Source organism: Branchiostoma floridae, chromosome 9 (genome assembly GCF_000003815.2).
Source record: "Branchiostoma floridae strain S238N-H82 chromosome 9, Bfl_VNyyK, whole genome shotgun sequence".
Taxonomy (NCBI): domain Eukaryota; kingdom Metazoa; phylum Chordata; class Leptocardii; order Amphioxiformes; family Branchiostomatidae; genus Branchiostoma; species Branchiostoma floridae.
Window position 1 is genome coordinate 19,853,001 of NC_049987.1, and position 13,390 is coordinate 19,866,390.

General features: G+C 41.8%; 2 protein-coding genes across 2 annotated transcripts; one reads left to right on the forward strand and one right to left on the reverse strand.

Moving 5' to 3' along the window:
- Positions 1 to 2,013: 2,013 nt before the first annotated feature.
- Positions 2,014 to 7,829, reverse strand: LOC118423460 (L-tryptophan decarboxylase cnsB-like). The gene is made up of 9 exons (XM_035831627.1): positions 7,354 to 7,829; positions 6,574 to 6,720; positions 5,998 to 6,181; positions 5,428 to 5,584; positions 4,796 to 4,895; positions 4,415 to 4,531; positions 3,774 to 3,939; positions 3,085 to 3,191; positions 2,014 to 2,401 (listed from the first exon to the last, which is right to left on the reverse strand). The coding sequence occupies exons 1-9, from the start codon at positions 7,583 to 7,585 to the stop codon at positions 2,133 to 2,135; spliced, it is 1,479 nt and encodes a 492-aa protein (XP_035687520.1). The 5' UTR covers positions 7,586 to 7,829; the 3' UTR covers positions 2,014 to 2,132.
- A 3,047-nt stretch (positions 7,830 to 10,876) lies between these two features.
- Positions 10,877 to 12,511, forward strand: LOC118423484 (prokineticin Bv8-like peptide 2). The gene is made up of 2 exons (XM_035831660.1): positions 10,877 to 11,024; positions 11,773 to 12,511. Exons 1-2 carry the CDS (start codon positions 10,899 to 10,901, stop codon positions 12,028 to 12,030), a joined length of 384 nt encoding a protein of 127 aa, XP_035687553.1. The 5' UTR covers positions 10,877 to 10,898; the 3' UTR covers positions 12,031 to 12,511.
- Positions 12,512 to 13,390: the final 879 nt, after the last annotated feature.

Here is a 13,390-nt window from a genome sequence, read left to right on the forward strand (position 1 = left end):
AGTTGATCGGTGTGTTACCGCAAAGAAACATCCGATGTTGTGGTAACTTTAACCCCTGCTCAACCACACCACGAGACGTGTTTATATCGTCCACTAGTGGTGGAACTAGTCTGTTGCTACAGATTACGGCGTTGTCATCTTTTCACTCCTCGTGGTTACAGCGCAAACATGCGGGGCTGTTGGTGCCGGACTCGGCGTGGTAGATAGATGAAAGGGTCTCTGTGTGAGACAGGGGGACGTGTTTGGAAGTATGTCAGTCATCTTAGCTTTAATTCCAGGAGGAAAACATGGAAAAGAACTTCTAGGCCTCCTCTGGGAATCTTCTATTAGACTGTTAAGTGCAGGATAAGACAGATAGCTTTCTGGAATGTCGGGTTCAGTGAATGTAGATTCTTGGTATCGCAGTATTTGTGGGTTTATTTGTGGGCTTTACATTTGAAGCTAACATTTGGCTTCAAACACCTCAAACCCAATCCGTCTTTCCAGATTTTTCCACAGAACTTAAAAGTGTGCTATATCTTGTGGATGATCCCATACCTTGCAACATGAGAAATTTTTTATTACCCTGACCTTTTTTGCACTATAATGATACTTTAGATCGTACAACAGATGCACACAGGACGTGCTAGACCTCACATGAAACACATAGTCCATCCCCTGCTGGGAACAGTCTGCAGTGAAAGTATCTTTAGCCTCTACCTATCTATCCCCTGGAGTGAGAGTCACTCATCTCTCATCATTAATTTCCTGTTCCTGCTTATGTAAGATGTTTTTCCTCGTCAAGACTACGTGTGACGCAGGAAGGTGTCACTCATCCTCCCCCGCCTCACGAGCGCGGCAACATGTAGAAGTACAAGCTTTACAATACAAGTAAACCTTTATTGTACAGCCAGCAACTAGTGTAAACTTTGTCTTGCAACTTTTGATATGTTGGTTAGACATCCTGGTATTAAGATACGGAATGTACATGTGTAACAGTTTCTCAAGCAACTTGATAGTATCCAGTTGCTTGAGGAACTTTTCTCTTAAATAGGTAGGTGTCCCTGAATTATGGATTTGGAAAATGCTAAATTGGAACAGAGAATCAACAAATGTACTCGAATCATGCATCTCTTGCTATTATGTATTTTGTACAATGTATGTAGAATTGCGTATATAGGCTTATATTATAAGACTCATTAGGACCTTATACTGTATCTGCATGTGTTATATGAATTGTCCGACCCTTGCCTCTTCTCTCTTGCCCCAATGACATTTTTTCTTAAATTAGAAGTTGCCCTTCCACAAAGATTTACTGTAATAGCTTCCAATTAGACATCTTCTCGGTTGTAGTCTTAGTATATGTGGTTATATGTAGGGCTGATCATGACGACTTTGGAAAAACGATTTCAGATAAAATACTTAGATCATCAAGTCTAGATTTGTTAGCTTCCTGTTAATAAAAAATATACGAATGAATAAATGGCCCACTTATGAAGACATCTGAAGGTTACGTGGAGTATCTGGTATACAGATGTTGTAAAATACTGTGAAACACACTGTGTGGCATTCTTTATTCACGTGTTCCATCCGAATAATGTGAAGTGCAAACTGGTAACACTAGAATATGAGGTTTCGGTAGTAGTTAACGGGGTGTATTTAATTCTAATTCATATTTGATTACTCCATCTTCCGACTGAAATTTCGGCTGGAAATGCGAATTTGCTGGAAACATTTTGGAGCAACACTTTATAGCGAACATTTTTTGTTAAATCATCTTGGTTATACCCTCTTTCCACTAGGACGGCGCTCTCGCCGCGCTCTCTCTGCGACCTAAAATTTGACAGATCCTTCAACGAATTCTATAGAAAAGAAACGAATCTTTTTACACCTTGTGCGTTTTGTTGTCTTCTCAGTCACACTTTTATGTTTTGTATGATATACCAAGTGTGAAAGTGAAGATTACACATATCCTATTTAGGTCGCAGTGAGAGCGCAGCGCGATCGCCGTCTAGTGGAAAGGGGGCCTTACAATTAACCATTGAGGAATAGCTGGTCAAAACATTTGAAGTCAAATTAACTCTTAATCTTGAAAATGCCAAACCTGTCCAATAATGTTTGTAACATTTTAACATTAGATTTTACCTAAACGCCTATTGTTTTACCTTGCTAATACATTCCTTGATGACACTGAGGCAGAGATCAATGTGTGCGAGGTGTGTTCTAAACGTGAGGACACAAATACGCAGACAGAACACCTCATCTACAGTGGTGGACGACAGGAAAATGCGGCCATCTTTCAAGATGGCGTCCAGCAGCCGCCGGTTGAAGTCATCTGCACTCCCCCCTAGCGGAGTGTCGTGGTAGTAGAACACAACTACTGAAAGGTCGGGTGGCTTCAGGGTGGTGATCCCCGGGATGTCTGTGGTAACAAGGAGTCTACATCATCTAACAAACATCTTCGCATGAAAGTTCATCTGTGTTGGTAGATATATTTTAGAAAATTGCCAACACTTAACATTCAACACTGGAATTAATACTATAGGGACTTAAGGTACACTCTCACTGCACTTGCGTCAAGCTTGCGTCACTGTGGGATTCGTTCACTGCGTGACTGTTTTGTTATTTTCTTTATTTTTATACAATTTAGATATTAATTAATACATAAAAGTATGACTTAGAAGACGACAGAATACACAAAAAGTAAGAAAATTCGTTCTTCATCACTGAAATTCGTCGAGTATCTTTCGAAGTCCGCAGTGACGCAAGCTTGACGCAAGTGCGGAGTTCGTCCGAAATTTTAGAGGTGTAAAGGTGTACTCTACACCTACACCTCTAAATTTTCGGACGATCTTCGTCGACCTTGTTCAACGAATGAATGTCCATTATATCTCCAGCAGTGACGACAGGAACACACCACTTTTTCAGAAGAGGTTCATTCTGTGAACAGATTCGACGGATAGTCCCTATTGTATTAATTCCAGTGTTAAATGCAAAGTGTTACCATATTTTTATCTAACAAACATGTCACACTAGGCAACTGTACCTATGATTGCCAAATCATCACATTTGGTGATACGAATTGACTTGGCGAATGTAACAAACCTTGAATCTTGTAGTAGAAGTACTTGGCTAGTAGCAACTTCTCTTCTAGGGCCGATCTGAAGGGTTTCAGTCCGAACAATTTGAGAGGAAGCCACAAACGCGGGGCCCTAAAGGGCAAAAGGATTAAAATAAAAAGCTACCCTTGGAAGATTATATACAAAATTCCACATCATAATGAATCTCGCAGTCGTGTTCAGATAAATATCTGTCAGCTTCATGTAAGTCTTTTAAATTTGAATAAATAAATTAATGTTTATTGCAAATTCTTGCCTGTGGACTAATTGCAGGTAACATGAGAGATTCAAACAATATAAAAACAATATCGCAAGTGTCTACTCTTGTCTGAAACTAGTAACTAGTAAAAGCTAACTCTATATACTGAGTTATTGTGTTCGACTCCTTTTTCGAAGATAGTGGAAGACAAAAGATCCCACCTTTTTCTATTATGTGTGGGTTTTGTGATGTTAGAGGGAGAATTGTTTTTTTTTCGTCAGTTCTTTTCTTTCGTGATCATAAAAACAGCAGTTTGACATAAAATGTTTTTCGTCTTCCACCATGTTTGACGTGCATTGTTTGTACGTTCTTTCATACACAGGTAGCTTCTTGTACTAAATTGCTTTTTTCTTGATACTTGAACATCAGCAAAAACCGCTGCCCACCATGCTGCCCACCATAGGTATAATGATTACCTGAAGTGAGTGGTCAGTTCGAACGATAGCTGGAACGGCGACATCGCCTGACATCGTTCCGTAGCGTCCTGTACATAGAGGCCGGGACTGTGCGCCGTGTTGGACCGCAGCAGGAGATGACCCTTCCGGACAAGCACCGCCCCCGTCCCGTAAGGTAGGAACAACCCTTCGAGGGAAACACAAAACCGGGAAATGAAGAATTAAGGTTAATGCCAATAGAGTTACACAAAGCATGCTGTTTTGTTGTCTTTTGTATCATACCGTTTGTTCCCCAGGCTGCCCTGTCGGGCAACTTTGTAGAAATGTGACGTGAGCCTTTGTTAAATAGGTGTCTAAATTATAAATGCCACACTAGCCTTTCGCCATGTTTAGCTCCCTTTCCACTAGACGGTGATCGCGACCTAACTAGGATGTGCAACCTTCACTTTCACATTGGGTATATCATACAGAACGTAAAAGTGTGACTGAGAAGATCACGAAACACACAAAGTGTAAAAATGATTTGTTTCTTTTCTATAGAATTCGTTGAGTGATCTGTCAAATTTTAGGTCGCAGAGAGAGCGCGGCGAGAGTGCCGTCCAAGTGGAAAGGGGGTATTATATATCAAACATTTCTGCCTTAGGTGGATAATTCTCATCCACCTTTGTGAGGATCGACGACGATAGAGTCGCTCCTCTCCGCCCCGCTGAAGAAGTGCCTGGTGCTGTCACACAGGGAGAAGAACCCGCCGTACGCCGCGTCCAGGTGGAACCACGCACCTGGAAACAACAAACAATTAATCTTCTCGGCAATCTTCTGAACCAACTAAGTAAAATGCCGTCAAAAAATCAAATATCTGGTTCGGAAGTTGGAACATTGCTATTATAACACTTTTTGTTCGAGGGCACCAAATTTGTTCAACTATTGCATCAAAACATGGGTTTTCTCAGGTGGGTATGACATAAATAGAATGCAACACGGTGTATTGCGCAGTAATCTAACGTTATATGTACTGTTGATCAATAAAACAAACAAACACACACCGTGGCGCGCCGCGACGTCAGCCAGAGCGTCCACTGGGTCCACCGATCCCACATCCGTGGTGCCGATGGTTCCGATGATCATAAAAGGGATCAAATCGTTCTTTAAAGAGATAGAACAAATCATGGTGTTATTCGCAATGGGCTTTATCACAGAAGCATGGCATCAACGACTAAGTGATTAGGCAAGGTACATGTAGAATGTTGCTCAAGATTCGTGACATAAAATGGATACTGCAATTCTCAATGCGGTTTATCAAGAAAAAAAAAAGCATATGTATATATATAGAGAGAGGGGGGAGCGAGACAGACAGAGGGACAGAGTGAGACACAGATGCGGAGAAAGACACAGACACAGAGACACAGGCGCAGAGACACAGGCACAGAGACACAGGCACAGAGACACAGGCACAGAGACACAGGCACAGAGACACAGGCACAGAGAGAGACACAGGCACAGAGAGAGACACAGGCACAGAGAGAGACACAGGCACAGAGAGAGACACAGGCACAGAGAGAGACACAGGCACAAAGACACAGACACAGAGAGACACAAAGACCGGGTAAAAGGAGAGAGAGAAATGTTAACATTCGTGAAAAGACCATTAAGAAATGACACAGTTGACATATGTTACTTTTATGTCATCCTTTATGAGTCCATCCAGCCTGGACGGATCCATTCTGTAGCTGCTGTCCATAGGAACCTCCCTCCTGACGCAATGGTACATTCCGATGACGTTCAGCGCCTTTGCGTAGCAGTGATGAGTTAGCTTAGTGACGTAAACCACGGCCCTAAAGACAAGTCAAAACATATATTAAGTAAACATATTTTTAAGTCTTGATAAAGTACTTCTAGTTCTTGGACAGCACGTCTGCTCATCAGTCTCTTCCAGAGTTGTCTTTTAATGATGCATTAAGGCCCCCTTTCCACTAGACGGCGATTGCGATGCGCTCTCACTGCTAAATAAATAGGATATGTGTAACCTTTGATTTCATACTGGGTATATCATACAGCATATAAAAGTGTGACTGAGAAGACAGCAAAACACACAAAGTGTAAGAAAAGAATTCGTTTCTTTTCTATACAATTCGTTCCAATCTTTCAAATTCTATGCCACAGAGAGAGAGCGGCGAGAGCGCCGTCTTAGTGGAAATGGGGGTATCAAGAAAGAAAGCTAAGGAAAATTAAAACAAAAATGTCCAACCGGTGAAAATCCTTGGAGTGTAGTTTTCTCGCGTCTCTTGCTGTTGCCATGGCAAGGAGGATGGCTGCTGTGCCACCGGAGGTCAAGTTTCCCGCGTGGCCTTCTGGGTAGCCAAACAGAGTTGCCATCCACTTCAGCAGCATGTTGTTCATCTGCACGCCGCCAGGGCTGGTCGTCTCGATCGCTTAAAGTAAAGTAGACGACATAAACCGTTCTCCATTTCAAATATTTACAGAGACCAGGGCAAATGGATGTCGCATATTTTAATCTTTAAACTCTCTTTTTGCCCCCGTGATAAAATTTGTAATCAGTTCGTGTGTCTGCTTGTTTTTTTGTTTGTTTTCTTGTGTTGGAGTGCAGTACGCAGTCATGTCCAAATTACATTGCGGCAGCAAGTAGTGTAGAAGAATACTTGAATTCTTTGGGCTCATGTCCAGTTGGTTTGTTTCGGATTCAATGGTGCTGTCCAAATGTAGTTTAGAACCAGGATGGCTCATGAAATTTACAATGCTTAAAGCTAGACATGTATGAACTGTATGTACATCATTTTTTCCACAATCAATATTTACGTCCTACCAGAATAAGGGTTGAATGAAGCGGCCAGGAAGTCCCCCAGTGCAGAAGGGAACACCCCTCCTGTCCCGATGTACCCGACGTGCCCCCCATGGCCTGCTCTGAGCCCCACGTCACCGATGGTGCTCCTGAACTCACGTAACAGGTGGTCTACACAAAAGGGCAAACAACTTGACCCACAGATGACTGGTGTCAAACTCCACGAAGTCATTGCTTAGGCCCCCTTTCCACTAGACGGCGATCGCGCTGCGCTCTCACTGCGACCTAAATAGGATATGTGTAACCTTCACTTTCACACTTGGTATATCATACAAAACGTAAAAGTGTGACTGAGAAGACAACAAAACACACAAGATGTAAAAAGATTCGTTTCTTTTCTATAGAATTCGTTGAAGGATCTGTCAAATTTTAGGTCGCAGAGAGAGCGCGGCGAGAGCGCCGTTCTAGTGGAAAGGGGGTATAACAGTATTACCGATATACCATGTGTGTTGATCAAGTTATTGTGCACAACGTACCTGTAAAGGATGGATTCTGTATTTATGGATTTAAGGATGCATACGCTTTAGCCATAACTAGGTCACTCAACCAGTCGACCCTGCGTAAAACTTCTATCTACACATTATCAAAAGGTATTCGTAATATGTGCAACCTGTGGCAACCTATTTAAGGTATTGGAAAACCCTTAGATCGAACGTATATCTATTGAACGGCATTGCATGTTACGTCTACTATAAGTATAGTAAACACAACCAAAATACACCCTTCATATAGACAAGCATGAACCTATGTCCGTTGGCCCATCCTGTATGAACCCATCCTGTAATGTCCGGAGTTGTTCCGGTTCCGGGTGAAGATAGGCCTTCTCTGATGGAGCGTCCAGCGTCCCCAGGTATTCCTCGGCGCACCTGCTGACTTCTGCCGTCCACTGGCGCCTCCGGTCCGGTCCGGGATCGAGCAGGGAAGCCTCGGCCTCCAGTTCTGTGATGGCTGACACAAGATCACCTGTGCAGGCCATTCTTTAACTGGACATTGTCCTGGGCCTATCATGCACATTCACACGCTGTCAGGTTGTATAAAGTATAGCCGTGGGCGTGGACTCTTCCAAACAGGATATATACGTCGGGCGACCCGCTCTTGTACGGGACAGGTGAAGCAGTTTAAGGTTGATATTCGACAAACTTTCAAGCAAGACATACAAACAACTGCAGTTCGTATGTAGCTTGGGAAGCTTTCGAGACGCAGTCTGCCTCTTTATGAACCCGGTGGTAGAGCTTCATTGTCACGTGACGGTATGTTTAACCTCAAAGAACTCGTGTGCATGCATGAGGTCAACCGTCGGTCAGGCGTCACATGCTGTATTGTCAAAATAGTTGTCGTCGCTCTGCCCACAACAGACAGAAGGTTTGATCTTACAAGAAGTTACTTAACTTTACTTTACTTGGAATTGCAACAAGTGATGTATACAATGGGGTCACTATAGGCTATCTATCTATCTATCGATCTATCTATCTATCTGATATTGTGACCACACACATATTGAGTACGAAAATGAAGAAACCGTAAGAAAAATCAAACAGTAATAAAAGTAAGTAGTATTTATGAGGTGGAATAAAATAGTAAACATATGATTATATACAGTGGCAGTCGGAACATGTATTAAACGTAGTTACGTATGGACATCACCTAAATTCAAGTCATGAAACTTGAAATTTGCGAATTTTGATGTTGGACAAATGTAACGTTAAATTGATAGCAAATATAGGTGCACACTAGATATCGTCATTTTTTCTGTTATGTATCTCATCTTCTACACATACATATTGAGATAAAGTATCATTTTTTACGTACGTTCTGTACCAACTGGTACACAAATTCGTAGTTTATATGAAAAACACATGATCCTACATCTGCTCGGAGATAACATCTGTGAAGTTTGAGCAGTTCAGACTGGTAGTCACAAATCACGGTGACTTTCTTTACCTTCTGTCTGTACTGTGTATGTGGCACTGAACACTGTACAGGCTTCAGAAGTTAATAGCATGAGTGCAGCATTGTCCTCGTCTGTCCAAAAAGCAAGTGGTGAAGTCATTATCTTAATGGAGATATTGAGGTGCTAGAAGAAAGTGAAGGGAGGACCCTCCGATGGCAAAGGTCCACCCACTTCCCGTCAAATCTGCACCTACCTATAGATATAAATACAACCACAGTCACAGTCATAAAGTCTGAAATTTCAGGAGCAGAACATCTTAGCCATGAGTTAGAATAACTGGTGTTTGTGACTCCTCACATGACACAACATTACTTTGGTATTTGACGCTTTTTAAATCTTTTAAGTCTGTGATCGGAGGGTATTGTGCTAAAGAATGCGTTTGGTGCCCTAGTTACAAGATCCCACTTTAGACGAAGATAGACCATAGACTCGTGTACACACACGGCATGCATATGAAAGACAGATAATTATTATTGAAGAAGTTTATTTGCAAGTTCGTGCCCGAGGGCTAATTGCAAGTACATGGTATACACATAGTGACAATGGACAGTCATAAACAATATTCTAATCTAATACTAGTATTGGCTATTTCTAAACAGGTTGGGTTTGACTTCTTCTTTTTTGGAAGCAGAGGGAGACGAAAAGCCCCACATTTTCTAAAATTTGTGGGTTCTGCGTTTTCAAGAGAAAAGTGGCTTTCTGTTCGTCTGTCAATGTGGGGAAGTTGGGATAATTTGGTCTTTTATAATTTGGGTTTGAGCAAAACTTTGTGGTGTGTTTCACAGAACCACTTATCTTGCATACACGTTCTCAAAAGTTGGCACACCCCAAGGACCAGTTTATTACTAGCCAGTGCGTACAAAGTCAACATATTCTCAAATATCAAATGTCGATTCATAATGCTAATCTTTTGACATTAAGACTTTCAATGTGCTGTATCTTATTCAGTGGATAGAAGATGGCTCATTTGGAGCTGTTTTTTCTTCTTTATCCAGTCAGGATGGGTATTGTACATAACCATCCATGCAAGAATCCGGTACCAATATATGTCAAATGAAGCTCTAATTTCACTTCAATAAAGCTTAAGATGTGGAACCAGTTTGATGGAAACAAAGTACGTCATTCACTAGATACTCTTTGATCTATCTGTCATCTATTTCTTTTATAGTCGCGATTCAAAGAACGAATCTAGTCAAATATGGTAATTATGGTATAAATGCTTTCAGTCATTTGCATTCACTGAGAACATCGCAATGAGTAATGGTGACGTACGTAAAAGAGCTCTAGGCGAGAAGTAAATTACTTTTCACGTCAGCGAGGTGATTTTCCCGTCTGCTTCAAGCTGTGTGGGGCAATGGAGTTCTTGCCTCCTTTTTGGACTAAGACATGACTGACGAAGGACGGCGGATGCTTCCAAAACATCTGACCGTTCCCAAAACTTATCCAGCTGCTTGAGTAACTTTTAGAGCTTTCTATTAATTTTGATGGACCATGGGGACAGAAATTATCGCGTACACAGTCAACTAAAACACTTTCATGTATAAAAAAAGCACATTAGCGACGGGTATGATTCGCCGCGAGCGGTTACTTTGGAACTTTTCAAATTTTGTTTGATGTAGAGAAAAGGCAGTTTTGTTAACTACAGACAGCTGTTGATGCGGTAAATAAAACAAACACGTGCAGGGCCTTTACTGTTGTGAGGTGTCTGGTGCGCAAGGAAAGGGTTTTGTTTGTTCTCTTATTTGCTTTGTGGAGTTGCGCCGCATTTCTAAACTTAGGTCCAGTATCTATTGACTACGCTGTTGTTGTTCTTTGCAACTTACCGTAATGACAAATCCTATGTATATATGGATATGGGTATTAGAATAAAGCGACCAGAGAATAAACTGTATTTATCATCATCGTGGTATATCGTAGCGTATACAGTGTCCCGAATCATGGGAGACGTCAGGCATAACAGTACCAAACTTTTGTTCTTTGCTATAATCGTGACATTCAATAACCTTCCCGGCACCGCCAATCGTCGTGTATTACAAAAACGATTTCTCTACAAAAGAATCCAATCTGATATTTTCCTCGGGCAACTTTTTTTCCAACAGGTTTCAATAGCGTCCCATTGGTTCCCAGATGAATATGAAATTTCGTGTGATGGGAGTAGTTAGTCCGAACCAGAGGGGACGGTGCACTGAATGGGATAATTTGCTTCTCCATTATGTGAGCACGCGTTACAGGCCGTGGGTTGTTAAGTGGTATGACGTTCCACCCTGCCCGTAGGTGTGTCTGCTTTGTGATGCTGGTGCTTTATAATGCGCGCTGGGGGCAGAAAAGGTTTACGGAGATGGAATTCTACAGCAGTGCGGTGTCCGGTGTTCTTCGACTGATGTCGGAGAGGAGAAGAGTCGTCATGATGTGGAGTTTCTGCTTGCTGCTCTTTCTACCCGTCAACATGGCTATCATAACTGGGGTACGTACTGTCTGTTGAGTATGTTGGTGACAGTTAACGGCGGCTTTTCTATAGTTCGTGGAAGTCTTTGTTACATAGATAACAATTACAATAGGCAAGCTACAGGGATTTGGATTAATTAAGTATTGCTTCCCATGCATGAAAGAGGCTTTATATCACTGCGGTTAGAATCCTTCTCATGTATTTAGATAAAGCGATAGCGCTAGAAAGGAAAGAAGCATATTTTGTTAAAGAAGGCAACCCGCAAAGATTTTCAATGGTCCTGTACTCAAACAGTTCAGAGAGAAAAAAGAACGCTCTTCGCGATGCTGCATTATATTATTTCTGTCAGACAAGTATTTCCAAATCTGTATACGTACATTTTGTTTTATATACTTTATTGACTCTTTTTTTTTTCGCAAATCACAACGTGTCTACCTTATAGATGGTGTTTAATATCTATTGATCCATCGTAACGTGTACAGTATTTCTGGGAAAGATAACTCTATTTCAGTTGTGAAAAGCTTACTTAAGCGTCATACCGCAGTAGATTTCTTCAATACGCATTTGTATATGGTGCAAAATCTGTTCACGTACAATGAAATATATATATATATATCGACACAGTCCACGCAGGTATTATCTTTACTCTTCCACATGTAGCTATGTAAGGCTGACAGTGTACAGTTTTATGTTTTTGTTTGCTGTACCTGTTGCGTCTGTAAAGCCCGCCCAGTCTTTTTTTAAATTTTTATGTTACTGGGTATAGGTCTGTAAGGCTGACGTGGACTGCCGTTCACACGTTGGGTTCGGGACGTGCTGCGCCCCTTGGTTCGGCGGGTTCCCCGTGTCCGTGTGCAAGCCCCGGGGGAAGCCTGGAGACCCCTGCTCCCTCCTGGAGGGCGTGATGGAGGACTTCAGTCCGGAGCCGAACGGATCGTCCCGGGTGTTCTGGCTGTGTCCCTGCCAGCGAGACCTGCGCTGTCTGCCGAGCAGCAACAACCAACTCCTCGGGAAGTGCGGATAGGAGCCGGCACGTCGGCAGCGTCAACAGAAACACAAATGTAAGGAACGGACAATGCTGAGTCTCACTTTGACAAGAAGGCATGCCCTTTACATGTTAGAAATAGGCGGCAACGCTTCCAAAGTCCATTCAGGGGCAGTATAAAATGTACTGTTGTAAGCATACGTCGATATGTATAGTAGATTTTCATTTAATCTTATCTCATTTAGTTCGGCTTATTCGTTTCGTTATGTCTGATTATAAGGTATAAACTTTTGATGCATCTTAAAATTGCGTTAGTTGATTACAATATAGCCAGTGGGCACAAGATGATAGTTCATTATATCTCTGATTGCACGGATGGAAAAAAAACGACGGACCACAGGACCTAATTATGCAAAATTGGCAGCCACTATACCGAAGAATGGGACATGTCCTGATATAAAATGTATTAAATATAAGCAATACATTTTCAACAGAACTTCAATAAAGACTTAACGTTTCATCATGCGTTCATTCGTATCTTTGTCATTAACATAATGGACATGGTCTTTGCTATTTTCTTCCGTCCTACAACCATTAAACTGCCCGATAATACGCCATTGCAGTTTTGTGCAAGTTCCTTAAAGCCCCACAAGTTCATTATCATATACAATTCCGAAGTGAAAATATATGAGTGTTTCCAAAGAAGAATATCTTGATAGTTCTCCTATCTTGCCAGCCTGGAGTGTGATTAACTGATTGATTACCAATAAGATGATATTTCCAAATAGGTGGGTTTAATTTGATATCATGGTGTTTCTAAATCAACGAACCTTGTGCAGTTATCTTTTTTTTATAAAACTCACGAACACTAGGAATATGAAATTATGACGCAGATATGCTAAAACCTGTTGTTTAGGTCATTCACATAACTGTTTGGCTCTCAAAAATATTTTCAAATTGGGTCCAAAATCTTACATAGCGTACCTTAAAGACCCGACTAGTCGATGGGTTTGATCCACTCACATCGGGGTGGGCCCCTATTCTTATCGGTAACCACAATTGTAGGTTCTTTGGCGTCCTCGATGCTCCTCCTCAAACAGAGGACCCCCGACACAAAGTCCCCTTCCAAGGACCAGTAGGATTTACAGCAGTTGTCAAGTCCAAGTCTATCTTTCCTTTTATTACCAGACACTGTAAACATTACTCCAAAAGAGCAGCAGAGAGTAAAAAGGACTTGAGGTAGTGATGTAGAGATGAAACTGACTCATTTCCTATTGCTTAGAAAACATTTGTATAAGAACTGATAGCGGCAACCTATCAAGCTGGTTGTTGTATTATGCCGGCCGATGGCCTACGGGTGACTCTTTAGGCCACAAAAGGTAAATTCTATGGATCAACG